At 40.9% G+C, this 21,221-nt stretch overlaps 1 protein-coding gene across 18 annotated transcripts in view; it reads left to right on the forward strand.

The window, feature by feature from the left end:
• The window catches only part of MAGI2 (membrane associated guanylate kinase, WW and PDZ domain containing 2), a 1,417,815-nt gene that overhangs the window by 1,257,924 nt on the left and 138,670 nt on the right, over window positions 1–21,221 (forward strand). For all 18 annotated transcript variants that reach the window (XR_013215731.1, XM_077264697.1, XM_077264691.1 and 15 more), the window contains 2 exons: window positions 6,481–6,673; window positions 9,873–10,112. Coding sequence is in view for 17 of the 18 variants with exons in the window: in XM_077264697.1 (XP_077120812.1) it covers window positions 6,481–6,673; window positions 9,873–10,112 (433 nt within the window). In the remaining variant the exon portion in view is untranslated. The remainder of the gene's footprint in view (window positions 1–6,480; window positions 6,674–9,872; window positions 10,113–21,221) is intronic.

Raw genomic sequence — 21,221 nt, forward strand, 5'->3', positions numbered from 1 at the left:
TATGTGTGTGTTCAGGGACTCGGCTGAAATAAGCCCCTAGAATGCCGGCACCTCCGGCGAGGAGATTGTGTGTGTGGATCTAGGGCCCCGGCTGAAATAAGCCCCTAGAATACCGGCTTCTCCGGTGAGGAGATTGTATGTGTGCGTGACCACAGACTGCCTTCAGCTCGGCAGTTAGCTGTGTACTCCTGTGGGGTTAACAGGGCACAGCGTCTTGTTTCCGTGCGACTCTGTGAAGTAACAGAGTTCGCTTAAACCGCCATATCGTGCCGTCATTTGCTAGCAGCAGGTTCCTCCTGCACGGTGGACCCCGGGCTGCGAACGCACCAATAATAACATCTATATTTACTCGGTGCGTTCCGCTAGCCTTAACACATATATTCTGACACTATAAAAGACACCAAGGGGAAATAACAAATGTTACCACAAGAGATCCCTCCTACGTGGGCAGCTATCCTCTCCAAAGCACTTTTTACGTTTATTGAAATACAAGTCTGGCGAATGTGGCTACCTACATAGGAGGAATCTCTTGTGGCAATGCTTGATATTTGTTCCTGATGGCTTTTATAGTGTCATTATATAGGTTACTGTGAACACCTGTGTAAGTCCAATTCCTGTGTTTATGGGATTTGTTTCTGACATCAAGTTGTGTGTTTGTTTGTTTTTTCTTTATATACTATCCACATGTACCTCATTCCCACTTTGCAGTCTATATTGCCTTTTTTGTTTTACCATCTGGTTTTATTTCTGATATCATCTTTTGTGTTTCTGACCTCTAGCTATATTTTTAGTCATAATTTTGTTATTAAAAGAAAACCTGTCGCACGAGAAAACACTATTAACCTGCAGATATGGTGTTAATCTGCAGGTTAACAGCATTCTGAACATGCTTGACCCTGGCACTTAGACCTTCGCTGCTGGGAGGAAATTAACTTTATTCCTCCTAGTAGTGTTTGGGTTTCATTCACGAGGGTGGTGTCGGTGTGCGTTCACTCCTCTGTATAGAAGGAAGCACTGACTGACAGCAGCTCCGCATTAGTACCAGCTGTCAGTCAGTGCCGGGGGTGCGGTTACAGCCTCCGCTCTCTACACACAGAGTGGTGACTGAACCTGTGCCGACACTGCCCCGTGACTGCAACTTGAATGGTACTGGGCACAATAAAATTATTTCCTCCCAGCAGTGGGGTCTAAGTGTTAGCATGGGGCAGGTTCAGAATGTTATTAACCTGCAGGTTAATAGCATTTTTCACGTGACAGGTTCCCTTTTAACACTAGTTTTGTATCTTGTTCCTCGCTTTTATGTTTTGTTTGTTGTATGTTGGTTTGTTTTTTCCATTTATCCCACAGGCAGTGATAAACTGGTTAACTGGAAATCTAGTAACTGCCTAGTTACACACTATTTGAGTATAAAATAGTAGCAGGAAATGCTCTCCACAATAATACATTAGCATCTCATCTTAGACGCACTTATTTAGGTGGCTCCTACAAGTCAGTCAACAGGAAGCAGAAGAAAATTGCACGGATCATGCTGCTGAAGAACGTAAAGCAGTAGTCACAAGAAGGAGAACTGTAAGAACAAGGAAAGCTGAGTTATATGCCATCTGTAAACTACAGGGGAACTTTGTGTAGCAAGTGGAGATAGACTTTATTCTTCACTGCAGGTTTTACATATGGCCGGTAGAGACCTAGCAAAATGTAGCAGGAAACTTTAGGATAAAAATCTTAAATACTAACAAAAGCATTAAGCAATCAGCAGTGCAGTTAAATATAATGAGACTATATTCATTTAGTACTTCTCTATACTTTCATAGCCCTGCAGATTCAACTCCACGACAGTCAGTAGAGAGTGTAAATGTGTGCAGTGCAGTGGGCATAAATGTTTTCTGAATTACCTTAAAGACTCCATGCAAGTTGAGGCATCATTATTCCTTATACTCCCTTTAATATATGCACTGATACATTCAGCTTGGCAGCCTTTCCTTTGAAGGGATAAGCTTTAAAGAGTATAAATTTGAGGAGTGAGGATTAAAAGACCTATTCTAGAGTTTTATCGCTGAAATGAAAGTCCACTGGATATGTGATCTACACAGAGCTCTTACGTTTGAATGCATTTTGCTTCTTCAGATTTCCCTACATTACAGTAGAACTGAATGCCTTGTTCTAAAAAGTCAGGGTGATTTTAGCTGTTATACTGCACTTATAGCAAAGATATGAATACTGTATTTGATTTTTTTTTATATTTGTGCTAACAGTATATTTTCAAGAGCAAATTGTTGAGATGTACACACTCTTCATTGGGTTCCAGCAATGATTTTACATGCATTCGATGAAAGACCATAAAAATAGTGAACATTTGGGAATGCTGACTAATGATGGGATAATATTAGAGCAAAGTTAGAACAATCGATCAATGTTTCATTTGTGGTGTGGACAGTACTTACTCAGATCATGTTATAAGCACTCTCACATCAGTGACACTACTCTAACTGTTCCCCTGCCCACCTCACCCCTAATGTTGATGCTTATGTCATTCCTTGTTTTTGTGAGAAATTGGTCTGGATCTAACCCATGTAATATCATTATCATCAGATGGATTACAATTAGCAGCTGTGTTATACACTTAGAAACTGATAACACAGGATTTACAATTTACAGCAGGTGATAGTCACACCCCTACCCTGCGCAGTGACCTCTGCACATTAAAGAGCATGTCCTCAACACTGTCCCATAAAGATCATTACATTACTCTCACAGTTTTCTTATGTTGATTTGGTGTAAAGCAGATCTCCTTAACTAAAAAAAAAGAAATATGTGATACATTTCCTACATATGTTGTGTATATAAAAAAAGATGAGCAGATGTGACTAGATTTCAATTTGCCAAATCGTTCAAACTTTATCAGGAAATTAATTATGCAGTCAATTTATTTTCTTCAAATTGAATGTTCCTTAATATCTATTGCTCTTATCTGGAATTTGGAGATAGACCGGGGCATAATAAATAGATGCTGTTGGAAAAGAAACAACCTAATACTCATGTCACAGATTGCCTCCACTGCTCACTGTCCTCCATATGGTCATCAGGGTCTCTTTTTCTGCTGTTGCACACTGAAACCTTGGACATCTTTACACTAGGCTGGGACTTCCAACCTCAACTAGGTTTGTGATGTCCCTACACATTTTACGACTTTGGTGCGACCTTACAACATGCTTGTGCAGAGAGGTGTTGTCCCAAGTGACTGCCAGAAGTCCCCACCTAGGGTGTAAGACCTTATGACATGCACTCTAGGCCAGGACTTCAAGCTGTGAGGATGATGGGCAGCCAGACCCAAGCTTGTTGAATTAGCGGAGAGTAAATTATAACAAAAACATATCCTGGAATTGGAATAGAATTTATTTCCACTGAAATAAATTCAACCTACTCTATTACATAGCTTTTGTCATCACATTTAATCTGAATATGCCTCTAATTTATAAATTCCCTCATGAGGTCCTTAAACAATATCATGCTTTTAACACAGATCCATTAGATTCTCACGAATTTCTCCAAAAAATACCATGAAAACCACAATGTTCTATTATGATGTCTCTCGTTAGAATTTTACAATTCTAGACTTTTTTTAGACAGTTTTTTATTAGTTTAGTTTACATTACAGTACATAGTCTGTGCTCAGCATTTCTAGGCTAGAACCACATTTTTTTTTATAATCTTGATTGTATATTGTCATGTGCAGTAGAATATCGGTGAGTGTTGTGACTGGCTATATCCTATTTCTATAATATGCATTACATTACTAATATTATTTATTCTTATATGCTGCTTCGCAAATACAAATATGTAGTTCATTTGAGTGTGCTTAGAAATTTAGCTAAAAAGAAAGGTAAAAGGTAAAACAAAAAAAACTACCGTATTTTCCGGCGTATAAGACGACTGGGCGTATAAGACGACCCCCCAACTTTACCAGTTAAAATATAAAATCTTCTTAAAAGTCGGGGGTCTTCTTATACACCCTATGTCGTCTTATAGGGCCGGTGAATATGTGCCTTTTGGGGGGGGGGGAGTGATCCTGATGACGAGGGGGCGTCTCACAGGAAAGTGAGTATCCCCCATTACCTTATCGTAGCGGTGCAGCGTGGGGGTCTCAGTGCTGGGAGTGGCGGCGGCGGCTGCTGTGCTCTGGTGCGGCGGCTGCTGTGCTCTGGTGCGGCGGCTCCTCTTCTGTGTGGGGCCTCTGTGCTGTGCGGTGGCGGTGGCGGCGGCATATCTTTATCCAGTTGGGGCTCCTCCGGCATCTCCTTAGCCCTGGAGGCCCCGCCGCAACTCCATGAGTGCAATGCAGCGGCCATTTTCCCGGAGGCAGCTCAATAGGTGCGATGCGGTGGCCTCCGGGAAAATGGCCGCTGCTCAGATTCAGATCTCGTCCCGAAATCTCGGGACACGAGATCTGAATCTGAGCAGCGGCCATTTTCCCGGAGGCCACCACATTGCACCGATGGAGTTGCGGCGGGGCCTCCAGGGCTAAGGAGATGCCGGAGGAGCCCCAACTGGATAAAGATACGCCGCTGCCGCCGCCACCTCACAGCACAGAGGCCCCACACAGAAGAGGAGCCGCCGCACCAGAACACAGCAGCTGCCGCCGCTCCCAGCACTGACACCCCCACGCTGCACCGCTAGGATAAGGTAATGGGGATTACTCACTTTCCTGTGAGACGCCCCCTCGTCATCAGGATCACTCCCCCTCCCCACCCACCATATACACCGGCGTACAAGTCGATTCCCGGCGTATAAGACGACCCCCGACTTTTAAGAAGATTTTCGGGGGTTAAAAAGTCGTCTTATACGCCGGAAAATACGGTAACTCGAGGTCCATTTTCCTTATACAGCAAATGTTTCACAGCATGTGAAGTGTTTAAATTTATCTTTCGAGCTTTCAGATTTAAAAAGAAGTTCTAAAAGTATACCTCTAATGCTTTACTGGGTGTTTAATGTTTGAAGTTCCATTGTTGAAGATTTCGAGCCAGGAACATTTTAAAAGATCTCAGCTTGGAACTTATGTAATAGAACGTTTTATCCCACGCTGGCCTGAGAACTATAAGAAAACGAGAACGCCTGTAATATTTTACTGCATATTTGATGTAAAAAAAAATGTATGATTCTTGTACAAGCTTGGCGCTGGAATCCCCAGTGTGATCGCACCAATGCCTAAATCATAAAATGCTCTACATGCTGTTTCTATGTTGTCACCTCCACTCAGAACAGGGCAAACTACTGCAAATTTCTTGCTTCCCTTGGTGATTTAAATGAGCATGGCTCCGAGTGAACACAGTGTTCCTCTTCCACAGTTGTCCTTCTAACAAAGAGCAGAATTCACGCAGAGAATGTTGGTAGTTAAATATATATTAGTACATTTATAATAGAAACGCATAATTGTTTGTAATTAGGTAGGTCTTTCTAGATGAGAGTGTGCAAATTCCATAAAACAGCTGCTCATAAGGACGTTGAGCAGGAGATGAAAAATTTGGTCAGTCTGGGGTAAAGAAGTCTGCCTTCAGAAATGCATATCAAAGTAAGCACAGGTTCTTGGAAAGGACCATGCACTTAGAGAAGTCATCGCTTTACTTTAAAAAATGGCTAGATAGGAGAAAAATATTATTTATGTTCATATGCAAATTAAGAGCTTGGGGCCACAAAATCTGCAGCACCACTGTCACTTTCACATGTGCAATGACTGACAGCACTGAGCCAGCCAGAATCTGTAATAAGGAAGCCTGCCTCATACTGCCTAGCCCAAATAGCTTTCTCCAGAACTATCCAGTGAATTTTTAAACCTAAGGCATGGCCACTCTTCGCTCCAGATCCCCTACAAAAACTTGCAGTTGTTAGTCAATAGAAAAATATGAGATGCAATACAAACTGTAGGTTTTTTAGTGTTTTTTTTCTTTAAGTGCATTCTATGGGTTCCTGTTTATTTTTCCAAAAGCATTTTTTTATTTTATTTTTTTCTCTAATAGATATAGTTTTTTATATAGTCTACTCTATAGAAAGAAAACGCATGAAAGAAACACGTTTAGAAAAAAAATACAGAAAACTACTTTTTTTTTCTTGTCCAGCCAGAAAAAAACAATGTCAGCCTAAAAGGGTCCTCTGAGAATAAACTGAAGACAGGGAGTGTTATGAGATGACAGCTTCAGCAATTAGCTGCAATCTGCAGGTATCTCTGGCAGCAAGTTGAAATTAATTATTACACTATTCCCTTGGAATTTAAACCAGATAACCACTTGAAAATCTATTTTTGATGATATAGGAGCTTAATATGTTCAAAATAGTTGTCTTTATTGGTTGGGTTCTCGGTAAGTGCATGCTTTTATTTGTCTTTGAACTTAAAAGAACACCAACGTTAATTACTGTTATATTAAAGTATTCTTTGGTTGGACTGTGCAATAAGTTCATCTCGTGGTCATATGCGTTTCTTTTTTCTAGATTTTAATTGGTGCCGTAATAGCTATGGGCTCAGCAGACAGAGATGGCCGTCTACGCCCTGGTGATGAATTAGTATATGTAGATGGGATTCCTGTTGCTGGCAAAACCCACCGATATGTGATTGATCTCATGCATAATGCTGCTCGTAATGGACAAGTTAATCTTACTGTGAGACGAAAGGTGCTATCCATAGGTATGTACATCTTAACATAGTAGTGTAATGAGCTGTTTCTGTGAATAAAATCCTATGAAAATCAACATGACTAGACTTCAATACTGGACACCGTCATGGACAAGAATGGACCTAGTTGTGTAAAAAAAAAAAAAAAGCAGACTGTTTTCTAATGTCATATAATTAGTTATGAGTGGAACGTGCTAGGATAAGGTGTTATCCGAGCACACTCGTGTGCTAATAGAGTATCTTTTGCGGGCTTGAATACTATGTTCGACTTGCCATATCTGCATGTCTCACAGCTGTTCGACAGTCGCAACGCATGCAGGGATTCTTAACACACAGATAATTCCTGCATGTGTTGCGGCTGTCAGAGAAGCAGCGAGACATGCAGCCGCGGCAACTGGAACATAAAATTCAAGCACATCGAAGATACTCTATTGGCACATTGCTCCGATAACACCTTATTTGAGTGTGTTCGCTGATCACTATATATATTCCTTTTAATCCCTTAATGTCAAATGACGGATATATCCAACATTGGGCGCCTCCCCCTGTTTGGTGCGGGCTCTTGTGATGAGCCCGCACCTTTTCCGGCACATGACAGCTGATCTGATTAGCTGCCATGTGCCCCTAATGGTCGCGGGTGGAATCGCTATTCACATGCGGCTGTTATCATGATAAATGCTGCTGTCAAGCTCTGACAGTGGCATTTAACATGCACGCACAGGAAGCACGTCATTACCTCCTCCCATCGCCGCCCATATCACATGATCGTGAGTCGCCTGATGGGTTGGCATGACAACTCGGGGTCAGCAGGAGACCCCTGTGGTTGTCATAGCCAGGTAGCTATGAGCGCCGCTACATCAAGGAACTCTGTAGCACAAGCAATTGGATGATCGCAGCTTCTAGTCTCCCATGGGAGACTATTGAAGCAAGTAAAAAGTAAAAAAAAAATGTTTTTAAAAATATTAAAAAAAATAAAAAAAATATAAAAGTTCAAATCACCCCCTGTCGCCCCAATTCATAATAAAACAATAAAAAAAATACACATAAATGGCATAGTGAGAAAAAAAATAAAAACATCAGAATTACGATTTTTTGGTCGCTGCAACATTGTATTAAAATGCAATACCAGGTGATCAAAAGATTGTATATGTACCAAAATGGTATCATTAAAAGCATCAGTTCATCGTGCAAAAAATAAGCTCTCATCCAGCCCCAGATAAGGAAAAATGGAAACGCTACGGGTCTCGGAAAATGGTGACTTTTTTTTTTTTACAAACTTTGGAATTTTTTTTCAACACTTAAATAAAAAGAACATAGACATGTTTGGTGTCTGTGAACTTGTAACGACCCAGAATCATAATGGCAGGTCAGTTTTAGCAGTTAGTGAACATGGTAAAAAAAATGCAAAAGACAATTGTGGAATTGCACTTTTTTGCAATTTCACCGCACTTGGAATTTTTTTTTCCCACTTTCCAGTGCACGATATGGTAAACACAATGATGCTATTCAAAAGTACAACTCATCCCACAAAAAACGAGCTCTCACATAGCCATATTGACCAAAAAGTAAAACGTTATGGCTGTGGGACGAAGGGGAGCAAAAAATGGAAACGCAAAAGCAGAAATACCCCGGGTCCTTTAAGGGTTAAGGGAAACATAATTATTCACTTTCTCTTTTTCACAGCTTCTAACGGTGAAACAAGAAGTCAACAAGGGGCTGAGATAGAAGCCGTGAGTAACACCAGGGCTGGCCAAGAGCTTCTAGCCCAGCCCTCTAGCGAATCGGCATCAGGGGACCGTGATAGAATCAGTATGTGACACAAATGCTGCCCTCTAATGACTATTTGTTTCAGTGCAGTGCTAAAAGCTGTGGGAATCTGCTTGTGTCACTCACTGCTTCTATATCCGCCCACTATCAATGTTTTTTTCCACAATTAGAAGCTGTAGGGGCAGAGAGAAAAGCACCAGCACTGCACTCACATCTCCCACAGCATGTATCACCATGGATCCAGGACATCTTTAGGGGACAGCGATGCAAGAAATTGTAGTAAGTAACTAAAGTGCCACACCCTGATGACGTCCTGTTTCAGGAAGGATGATAGATGCTGTGGGGAAGTGAGTTCAGCTCCAGCTTCCTGTGATGTCCCGTTCAAGATTCCTCCCAACCAAAACGTCACAGGAAGTGAAGTAAAAGGAAAAACATATTTAGGCTACATTCACACTAGTGTACCGGGGCTTTGCGGACGGCTGCACGCAAAGCCCCACAAGTTGCATTCCCGTACGGTCGGCGGGCACGTCGAAACGACACATCCACGTACATCCTCATGTCCTGCGCACCCAATGTTAAAGATAGGTACGCATGATGCTTGCAGAAGTAGGCGGACCTAAACAGAAGAAGTGCGGAAGAGGTTGGAGCTTCAGGGAGGAAGAATGCAGCCGTCCGTAAAGCCCCGGTACGCAAGTGTGAATGTAGACTTAGGGATTTGCAAGATACTTGAAAACACAAAAAAGCACAGTAAAACCAAAAACACTCTGTTGCAAAAAAATCACAGTAGACAGCAAGTGCTGGTAAAAAGATGGAAAAAACAGGGTATTTGGTTGATACTTTTTTTGCAAAAAATGTATATTAAGCCGCTCTACCAAACGCCGAGGTATACCCATATCAGAGCAGTCCTAGCTAATGTACAGTATGTAATCCCTATCTGATGTATTTAAAACCTGGTCATATGTACAATACCTGTATGAGCAGGGTTCAGAAAAGGAATGTCCATGTGGACACGCTGGACAGAACGGCTCCTGTGCGCACAGCTCAAAAAAAGAGGGGTGGAGGCCTCCCCAGTCTTGTGGACACAAGAAAACAATTATGTGAAAACCAGAACACATGAGCTGCGCACATGGAGAACAACCCGTAGAGACATGTTCACACCACCAAGAGACTTGAAAACACAAAAAAGCACAGTAAAACCTTTTGCAAGATACTGTAAGGAATAGTGTGGGAATTTAATAATAAAAGTAATTACAAAAGGGATTAAGGTTTAAAATTATATGTTTATAAAGGACATTTCATATACCTGAACATCTCTTTTATATTATGTAACAAACATTTGACTGTGTTTCAAGTAAGTACTGTTCTACATGCATGCTATAAGTATACAGTAAATAGAAAAATGTTGCATTGTCTTGAAATAAGAGTGCTTTGTGTATTATGATAGGTGATACATGCCCGGAAAATGGCAGGAGTCCTGGTTCAGTGTCAACGCACCACAGCTCCCCGAGAAGTGACTCTGCGTATCCAAATAGTAACCATACTGCACAGAGTAACACTTCCCCTCCTGAGGGCTTTTCTCAGAGCTCACAATCCAGTGATGTGATCATCCATCGCAAAGAGAATGAGGGATTTGGTTTTGTAATCATTAGCTCTTTGAACAGACCGGAATCTGGAGCCACAATAGGTAAGTTCTGTAGACAAAATTAGTTGGGGCCTTATATGTTGTTTTTGGTCGCAACATTCATTACTTGCTCTAAATGTTAGATAACAATCATATAATTAATCATCATAGACGAAAAAACTGCAGCACTCATCAGTGGTGAAATCCTTTTACTTTAGCAAAAATCCAAGTCTGTATCTACTATATAATTGTCTAAGGGTCACTTCCGTCTGTCTGTACTTCTGTCTGTCTGTCTGTCGCGGTTATTCGTTCGCTGATTGGTCTCGCCAGCTGCCTGTCATGGCTGCCGCGACCAATCAGCGACGCGCACAGTCCGGAAGAAAATGGCCGCTCCTTACTGCCCGCACTCACTGCCCGGCGACCGCATACACCCCTCTGCTCACCGCTCACACAGGGTTAATGCCGGCGGTAACGCACTCCGTTACCGCTGCTATTAACCCTGTGTGACCAAGTTTTTTACTATTGACGCAGCCTATGCAGCGCCAATAGTAAAAACATCTAATGTTAAAAATAATTTAAAAAAACTAAAAAATGATTATATACTCACCTACGCCGCCTTTCCCGCTCCTCGCGATGCAACCGGCACGTTTCGTTGGCACGGATGGTCTGGCAGAAGGACCTGCCATGACGTCACGGTCATGTGACTGCGACGTCATCGCAAGTCCTACGCGCCTGCGCAGAAAGGACCTGCCGTGATGTCACGGTCATGTGACCGCGACGTCATCACAGGCCCTGCGCGCCTGCGCGAGCAGGCTGGGACCAGAAGCTGCCGCCTGTACCTCGCACAGGTGACAGAACTACAAGTATGGTGAGTATGTTTGAACTACAAGGGGCCCTCGGATCGGAAGGTGAGTATGTTTATTTTTTATTTTTTAACCTGTGACATACGTGGCTGGGCAATATACTATGTGGCTGGGCAATAAACTACGTGGCTCTGTGCTGTATACTACATCACTGCAATATACTGCGTGGCTCTGTGCAATATACTACATCACTGGGCAATATATTACGTGGCTCTGTGCTGTATACTACGTCACTGGGCAATATACTACGTCACTGGGCAATATACTACATAGCTGGGCAATATACTACATGGCTGGGCAATATACTACGTGGCTCTGTGCTGAATACTACGTCACTGGGCAATATACTACGTCACTGGGCAATATGCTACATAGCTGGGCAATATACTACGTAGCTGGGCTATATACTACATGGCTGGGCTATATACTACGTGGCTGGGCTATATACTACGTGGCTGGGCTATATACTACGTGGCTGGGCAATATGCTACATGGCTAGGCAATATACTACGTGGCTCTGTGCTGTATACTACGTCACTGGGCAATATACTACATCACTGGGCAATATACTACGTGGCTGGGTAGTATACTACGTCACTGGGCAATATACTACGTCACTGGGCAATATACTACGTGGCTGACCAATATACTACGTGGCCTGTGCTATATACTACGTGGACATGCATATTCTAGAATACCCGATGCGTTAGAATCGGGCCACCATCTAGTGTATTATAATTGGGGAGGACAGCAAAAAACATCATAGGCAATGGCTGGACTAGTGAATGTTGCATAATTTTCTTTTATTCATGTTCGAACCTAGGCTAATTTTTTGGTTGTAGGATGCCACTTTAGTGATAATATTCACTTTAAGGCAGTATTTGGTGAGTATTTTACATCAGAATTTGTAAGCCAAAACCAGGAGTGGGTGATAAATATCGAAGTGGTGATGTGTTTCTATTGCACATTTCCTCTGATTGTTCTTCTGATTTTGGCTTACAAATACTGTGCCTCAGACATGCATCACCCGAAAATGGAACATATCAGCAGAAATTAACCCCTGTGTTTTCTGCAGGATTTGTTTCAAGAAATTTGTGTTAAAGGACTATAAAAAACAGCAACAAAAGGCAGAGATTCTTACCTGCCTAGGCCTCCAAACAAATGCACTAACAGGATGCAGTGGACCCATGTGGTTAAAATGGAAACAACACAGGTGCAGCATAACCGATGAGGCAGCCACTCACCAGCTACCAAACTAATGGAGGGGGTGGCTGCTTGGCACATTGCTGCACATAAAAACTTGTATGTGGCGCTGTTCACACAATGGAGATGCACAGCATCCAGGCAGGCCTAGTAGTGACACCCTTCTATTAGATCAGGCGGGCCTGCCCAGCACTATCCAAATGCACCCCATGTGCACAGACACCACAGTTTACAAGTAGAAAATGGGCCCAACTGCACCCCGAAAAAAGTGCAAAAAACACATAAAAAAATTATTATGTGAGGTATTAGTTTATATTCTGGCCAAAATATGCAAGCTCATAACCCACGTCCATTGTGTGAACAGCGCCACATACAAGTTTTTATGTGCAGCAATGTGCCAAGCAGCCACCCCCTCCATTAGTTTGGTAGCTGGTGAGTGGCTGCCTCATCGGTTATGCTGCACCTGTGTTGTTTCCATTTCAACCACATGGGTCCACTGCATCCTGTTAGTGCATTTGTTTGGAGGCCTAGGCAGGTAAGAATCTCTGCCTTTTGTTGGTGTTTTTTCTAATTTTTGGAAGATCTCCAAATCCTCTTTTTGTGCTTTTGCTGTTTAGAGATAGGACTCATAAGCGTGAGGACCCTTGACGTGGGTTATGAGCTTGCGTATTTTGGCCAGAATATAAACTTATACCTCACATAATAATTTTTTTATGTGTTTTTTGCACTTTTTTCGGGGTGCAGTTGGGCCCATTTTCTACTTGTAAACTGTGGTGTCTGTGCACATGGGGTGCATTTGGATAGCGCTGGGCAGGCCCACCTGATCTAATAGAAGGGTGTCACTACTAGGCCTGCCTGGATGCTGTGCATCTCCATTGTGTGAACAGCGCCACATACAAGTTTTTATGTGCAGTAATATGCCAAGCAGCCACCCCCTCCATTAGTTTGGTAGCTGGTGAGTGGCTCCCTCATCGGTTATGCTGCACCTGTGTTGTTTCCATTTTAACCACATGGGTCCACTGCATCCTTTTAGTGCATTTGTTTGGAGGCCTAGGCAGGTAAGAATCTCTGCCTTTTGTTGCTGTTTTTTCAAATTTTTGGAGGATCTCCGAATCCTCTTTTTGTGCTTTTGCTGTTAAAGGACTATGCAGAACATACTTGCTTGACTGACAGGCGAGAACAGTGTGAGCAAGTTTTATCTACAGTATCTTACTATTCATTTCTGCTCTACTGATCACTTGAAGTTTCTCCCCTTGTTAGCCCCTTTTATCTACCACACATATGCAAACTAGAAACTGCTGCCCATCCAATATCCTACTTCCTTAGTTCAGTCACTATTATTAAAATATTGGACAGCTGGTGACTTTTTTTTAAGAGTTTTTAAATCTTTTATAAATTTTGGCTGTCGCTGCAAGAAAAGGAAAAGTATTCTCAACTGAATTCCAGAAGAGTACCCTGAACATTGATTGAGAATTCAATGATGTCCATGTAGCCATGGGATCCTGGAAAATGCAGCAAAAAGTGCAGCAAAACCTGTTTTTTGTAAGTAGCTTCTTTACTGCCAAGAGAGCAGGTTTTGCCTGCAGAAAAAAATGTAGCAAAAACTTGTGAAATGGAACATGTGAACATAGCCTGACAGTGTATATTGCTCTGTTAGAATTTAACATGATGTAGTTCTTGCTGAAGTTGCAGTTTAACCTGGGAAATCCCTTTAACATCGAGCTGCTAGAGATTTTGTGACCAAGTGTTAAGTCGATAAGCGTTGTCTGCATTTCTTATTATAATGCCACATACCCTCAATTTATGAAATTACCAAGTAGAACCACTCTAAAATCTCTAAGGCTACGTTCACATTAGCGTTGTGCGACGCAGCGTCGGGCGCCGCTGCGGCGACGCATGCGTCATGCACCCCTATATTTAACATGGGGGTGCATGGACATGCGTTGCACTTGCGTTTTGTGACGCATGCGTGACTGCGGCGCACGCATCAGGGCGCACAGGACGCAGCAAGTTGCATTTTTTGTGCGTCCAAAATCAAGCAAAAAAAGACTCATGCGTCACAAAACGCTGCGTTGTGCATGCGTTCACATTTGTGTTGTGCGTTGCGTCGCCGACGCTGCGGCGCACAACGCAAATGTGAACGTAGCCTAATACATTCCCGACAATTCAGACATAGAAATGAATAGTCGGAATTTAGAACCAGATTAGTCCATGATGATTTATCTGTACAGGAGCAGAACAATAGTCTTATTGCAGTCTGCATTTAATTGCTATATTTCTAAACCAATGAATTATATGTGAGTTTTATTTCCTTTCCAACTTTCTGTATATATTGATTTAGAGCTTTATGTTGCACGGTATACTGTTTTTCATCTTCTCCATAAACTAATTTTGTGTCTACTAAAAATGTAAATCCCTCTGGTCCAAGGCACAGTTACTCAATAGAGCAGGTGAGAATAAAGAATCGCCCTAGAAAAACAGTGAAGTGGATTAATATACTGTATAATAAAAAGCTGAGAATAAGACCGATGGGAGTTTTTAAAAGGCTATTACTTTCAGAGAACATGGTCCAAAAACGTGAAGTATTTTATATTGTATAACATATTGGACAGTAACCAGGACAATGCGTTTATTAGCGCAAGATAAAATAGAAATATATCCTTAGACTTTTAGCACTTGCGCTGTGTAAACTTTTCATCTAATATATGTTTATAACAGCATATTATAGAGAATGTCACATTTCTTCACAGCTGCAAAATAAACCAAAAGGATAACCCAACCTGACAGTGTTCAAGTTGCTCTTCGTGTTTTCAGACTACTTTAGTTTTTGCCTGTTTCCATATGTTCCTGTTTTCATGCTTTAGTTTTGCATTATGTCAACATTGCTAACTTAAGAAATTAAGAAATTAACAGTAGCATATATTGTATAACGGTGTTTTCACATGTTTGTATTCTTGTGAAAGTTTTTTCTTTTGGCCCAATTTACCAAAACTGGATTAAATTGTAACGAATGGAAGCTGAGGCACAGGTGTTGCAGTGTACATTCGTTTATTGCTATATTAGTGGAACCACAGGACCACGGCCCAGGGGGCTCTGAAGGAAGTGTGACTATGCGAGCCCCAGACACCCGTAGTAAGACCTCTCAAGCAGGGTCAGATTGAAATGACGCAGGTGCTACCTCTAGTTAGACCCCGGACACCTTGCAGCTGGCCCAGCGGAACAGGTAGACTTGCTGAGATAGCAAGTAGCGGAAGGCTAGAGCAAGATGGAACTGGTATTGGCAGTACAGATGTCATCCTGGATGACGGAATGACGAGCAGCTGAGTGTGTCGGAGCAGGCACTGGCAGCACTGTTGTTGTCCAGGGTAGCGGAGTGATGAGCGGCAGACAGTCTGAGAAGACAAGCAGTGTTAGCAGGGCACTGGCCGGACACTGACGGTACACAGTAAATGTTAGAAAAAATGTATCTTAGTGAGGATTGGGAAGAAAAGTAAAAATAGAATTGTTTGGATAAAACAGAACTCATTTAATGTCCATTCAAAAAGAGTGATTACAAAAATGAAGAAAAAGTAAATTATAAGTTCATTACACAAATTCAAGTATTAGGTTAAAAAGAAAATGAAAGCAAGCAGAGATCTTACATATGGTCTTGTGTGATGATGTGTTCGTCCATGTAGAGAGGCTCAAGGTATGAGGACTCTACCATATGCTGAGAAGAGACGGTTTATATACAAATCCGTCCCATAGACTTTCATGGGTTTCTATTTTCTCCTACATAATATCCATATAAGGTAAACCAGTTCCATGCCAATGGTCTATACCATAAAAGTAGATTCCAGAATATTCCTTATCTTAGTTACACTTGTTTATCGGCTAGAAATAACACTAGACATCCAAATATAGGTTGGGCTTCACAAACACCCTCTAGCTTCTGACATGCAGAGGACAGATGATCAATGACAAGACCTTCAGAAACTGTATCATACACTTTCCCTATACCCTTGGTTCTTTATATGATTTCATGTAATTATCCATATGTAAGTGATTATATATTATTATTGGATTTTACATTCCCCCCTGATTATGATTTGAGAATATCATAATTAATCCTAAAATCTTTCTCTCACCATTCGTATCACATTCATTCTTTATTCTGAAAACCTTGTATTAACATCTGTCTCGAATGTCACCTGAGTTTTGAAAACTTAGAATTAGAGAATTATATTTTTCTTTTCAGCATTTCTCTTAAAATGTCATCTTCCTTTTTCATTTCTGTCTTTATCTTTTTATAAATGTTCTTAATTTTACACATAATAACTATTTGATATATTATACACAGCAAAACTATAATAAATATAATAACAATCGGATTAGATAATACATTTCCTACTGCCATCTTCGTTGAAGACTGTGACCAACTAGTTACTGATTTTCCTAAATTTTTCCACCAAGATGAGCCTGACATACTTGTCCATTCATGTTCAATATCATTTAAATTCCCTTGCTCATGTCTGAATACAATTTCAGCTTCTTTTAATTGTTTTGTTAACAAATTTAACAAACCCTTGTCTTTCTTTATTTCATTTGTCCACATATTCCAAGGAAAATTATTTATTTGGGACAAATTGAACTGTATTGGAAGGATTTTTAGGTTTCTTGAATGTATTATCGTAATATTAATACTTCCTTCCTTCTTTGAGAGAGTTTTCACATTTCCCTCGATACAATATAAACCTATTGTCAGATTTTCAGCATGTACACAAGATGAAAAGTATGCAGAAACAACTTCTTTCTCTGACATAACTTGGAAACAAATCTTATTAGCGCTTACTGGTGTCACCAAGTCATGGATCGTGTGTACATTCTCAACTCTGGCATGACATGAGGTATGATTATTGAAACATGAATGATAAATGACTTTATCCTGTCCAGGTAAACACATTACCTTAGAAACAAAATTTAAACATGAAGAAATGTCTAATTGTTCAGTGTTTGTACCGTCAAATGCAAAACCTGTGTCCTGTAATTGATAATATAGCAATTGTGTGTGACTAACAGGGATTCCCAGAACAGTTATAGGAACTAGGGTTTCTTCTCTTCCCGACACTGGAATCAGTGATGTTCCTACACAAATATCCTGGTCACATCCTAACCACTTATTTACCCACAAATCTGTATGATTTAATGCAAAACTATATTCTGTAGGCAAATTTCTCATTAGTCCTAAAGGAGTAATTCCACTTTGTAAGGCTTGTGCAATCATTTTTAGATTGGTGGAATATTCAATCTGGATTAAGTCCTGTAGTAGCATGTAATATTATGTCAGTGTCGTGTATGAAGTGTAGCTCAATACAGCATTTCACCCCATAACCCATGCAGATGTTTCCAGTAATATCTACTGAATTGTCCGGTATATCTTCATCTTTAAGGTTTTGTAAACTTGATCCTCTTGGTTTCCTCGAATGTAGAGTTCTTCTGAAAGGTTCATTCACTTCACTAGTGTCTGTTTCACGATGTAAGATGTCTTCTGCGTAGATCACAGTTGAAATAGTACATAGCAGCAGAAATGCGATTCCCATCAGATAGTAACTTTTCCTGGGAACTGTCGTCTTTTCTCGAAGGATTGGTGTTGAATCCCTTCCATCAAGGTCATGGTGTTCCGTATTCCAGCTCTTATTGGAATTCATTTCTTCCTAAAAGAAATGCAGTATCATTATTTTGCAATATACAATTTGCATTGATCAACATGTACCCACACTCTTTGTTGCCTGCGGGTATTTTTAACCACGTTTGATGCTCGTTGCACAAGAATCATAACTTGTCCCATGGTTTCAATGATATCAAAGGGACCTTCCCAGTTACTTTCCCAAGGTCCATTCTTCCTGAAAGTTTTGATCATCACCTGAGCCCCTTTTTTGAATTTGGACTCATATGGTGGCTCCATTCTCTGCATTCTTGATGCAGCATGAGGAAGAATTGTTTTCAAATTTTCCTGCAACAATTGCAACCATTTGGACCTTGCAACAGCATCTTTTTGAGATGTAGACAAAAATGGTTCATGTGGAAAAATCAATGGCATTTTTCTTCCTGTCATTAGTTCAAAAGGAGTGAACTGAGTTGTGGAAGAAGTTGTTCCTCTCACACTCAACAATACAAAAGGTACGGCATCAACCCAAGTATTGCCTTTGTCCAATAGCATCTTGGCAATTCTGGATTTTATTGTCCTATTCATCCTTTCCACAATACCAGCAGACTGTGGATGGTAAGGTACATGGAACTGTTGTTGTACCCCTAGAATAGTACAAACGGCTTGCATGATTTTTCCTGTAAAGTGACTTCCTCTATCAGAGGAGATCATTCTTGGGATCCCCCAAGTACAAAAGACATGATTAACTAATGCTCTAGCTGTAGACAAAGCATCATCTTTTCTGACAGGTAAAATTTCAACCCATTTGGAAAAAACATCTACCACAACCAATGCATACCTGAGACCATTTTTACCTGATGGTAACGGACCAATGTAGTCGATTTGTAGTGTAGACCATGGACCATCTGCAGGTGCGGTTCGGAGTAGTGGCGGTTTCTGTCCTTTTGGTCTTGGATTAATTTGGGCACAAATGAGACATGATTGGACAATACTTTGTACTGTCTCTTCCATCTTTTCCCAGTAAAATTTCTCTCTGAGAATGTCTAACAATTTCTGTTGGCCCAAATGACCCAAACTTTCATGATTATATTTTGTGAACTCAGCCTGTAGATGTTTTGGTACAACAGGACGCAACTCCCCGTTTAAGTCATGACACAAAACCCCGTTTTCACAAACAAAGGGAGGTTTTGGATCAACCCGGGAAGCAACAAGAGATGTGTCTTTCTCCTGTTCTTCCGCAAAAGAAGGGATATGCGTGTCCGTTCTTTGAACTGCTAAAAGCTCAATAGTCTCTGGTTGAAACACTTCTTCTCCTGTCAGGGCTGCCTCTTTGGCTAACCTATCTGCTGTAGCATTTCCTACAGATAATTCATCATCAGTTTTTTTATGGGCTGGTACTTTGACAATAGCAAAACCATTAGGGGTTTTTGATGCTATTTTGAAAATTGTTTTCAGTGTGTCACTATGTACAAGAGTCTTATTTGAAGAATCTACATAGCCTCTTTTTTCCCAAACTGGCAAATAATCTGTCAGTGATCTAACAACATAGGAGCTATCACTGTAGATTACAATGGGACACTGATCATCAGCTTCGTTCAGCTGTAGCACCATTTTCACTGCTTCTAGCTCTGCCCTTTGAGCTGAAAAATGACTTGGTAATTTGTGTTTTACTACCTGTTCTCTTTTAGGATAAAAAATGGAATATCCTGCATAGTAATGTCCATCTGCATAAAATCTGGAACCATCAACAAAAATTGGTTCATCTGTTGCCTCTGCCTTCCGTCTGAAAAGCGATGGACATGGATCCTGAAAAGACTGCAAACAATCATGAGTTTGTCCTTCATATTGCATCAACTGAGGAAGAACATATTTGGCTTTGTAATCTACCTCAATTTGTTTGGGAGACAATGACAGTAACCAATGAGCAAATCTCTGATGTGACACACCTGGGATATTATTCTCAAAGAGAAGTTTTAGTGTAGAATGAGGAGTTTGCAAAATGATTTTGTTGAACCCAACAATGTGTTCAGTTGCTTTGACTGCAAAGTACACACCTACCAGGTGTCTTGCACATGTCTCAAACCCTCTTTCAACAGGTGAGAGAAGCTTAGAAAAATAGCCCAAAATTCTCCACTCTTCTCCTTGCAACTGTAGCAGCACAGCAGACACAGAAGTCTCTGATGTGTGCACTTGCAAAGCAAATGGAGCCGTAGGATCTACTGTGGACAAAGCAGGTGCAGTTTGTAAATTCATTTTCAATTGTTCAAATGAGGTTTGTTGTTCATCACCCCAAGGACCAAAATACTCACTGTTTTCATTTTTTAAAAGATCATACAAAGGCCTGGCTTTGTCTGCAAAATTCTCAATGAATTCCCTTGAAAAATTTATAAGACCCAAGAAATGTCTTACTGCCTTGTATGATGTTGGAACTGGCAAAGAAGCAATTGCATCGATCCGTTCCTGCAATGGTTGTCTTTTACCTGGGCTCAACAATACTCCTAAGAATCTGACCTCAGTCTGCAGCAATTTGACCTTTTTTGTGTTCAATTTCAACCCTGCATCATGCAGCAGCTCAAACAACTCTTTCAGAAGTGTAACATGTGACTCCTTATCTTCTGTGGATAGCAAAATATCATCCACATACTGTAAAATACAGTCCGGCCTTGAAAATTTAGCTAATACCTTTGCCAATGCCTGATGAAATATACTCGGTGACAAATGAGCTCCCTGAGGTAACCTGCAAAAAAGGTATTGCTCATCCAGGAAAGTAAAAGCAAACTTGTACTGACAACTCTTTTCAAGAGGTATACTGAAAAAACCATTACTGATGTCTAGTACAGAAAAGTATTTTGCCTTTGCATTCAACCTTGCCATCATGTCATGAGTATCTGCAACAATGGGTGCTACATTGGGAGTATGTTTATTAAACATCCGCAGATCCAATATCATCCGATAAGAACCATCAGATTTCAAAACACACCACAAAGGATTGTTACTTACAGAATTAGCCTTTCGGATGACACCTTGCTTTAACAATTCCTGTATGATCTTTGACATAGACTCAATTGATTCTGGAGGCAATTTATACTGACGCTGAGGTGGGGGATCACGCCCCTCGACATTTACAATTACATCTTTCATGGTCCCTACTTCATTCCTGAACTGAGCCCAAAGAGAAGGAAAAAGCTGTACAATTTCTGTCAATACCTCATCACCACCAGTTTCAGGCCACAGATGATCCGTTGACACAACATCATTTAAGCAAATACTTCCAACATGGCTATAATCACTAGGATCAATGACTACAGGTTTACAACCATTAGAATCCTTCCAGATCACCTGATTTCCTAGATCAACAACCCATCCAAATTTCTGCATAAAATCCGTGCCAAGTATATTTTCAGAGTCACGACAATACCAAATGTCAATTCCTGTTTTGAAAGAACTAGGTATTTCCAA

The sequence above is a fragment of the Ranitomeya variabilis genome, chromosome 5, assembly GCF_051348905.1.
Source record: "Ranitomeya variabilis isolate aRanVar5 chromosome 5, aRanVar5.hap1, whole genome shotgun sequence".
Lineage (NCBI taxonomy): Eukaryota > Metazoa > Chordata > Amphibia > Anura > Dendrobatidae > Ranitomeya > Ranitomeya variabilis.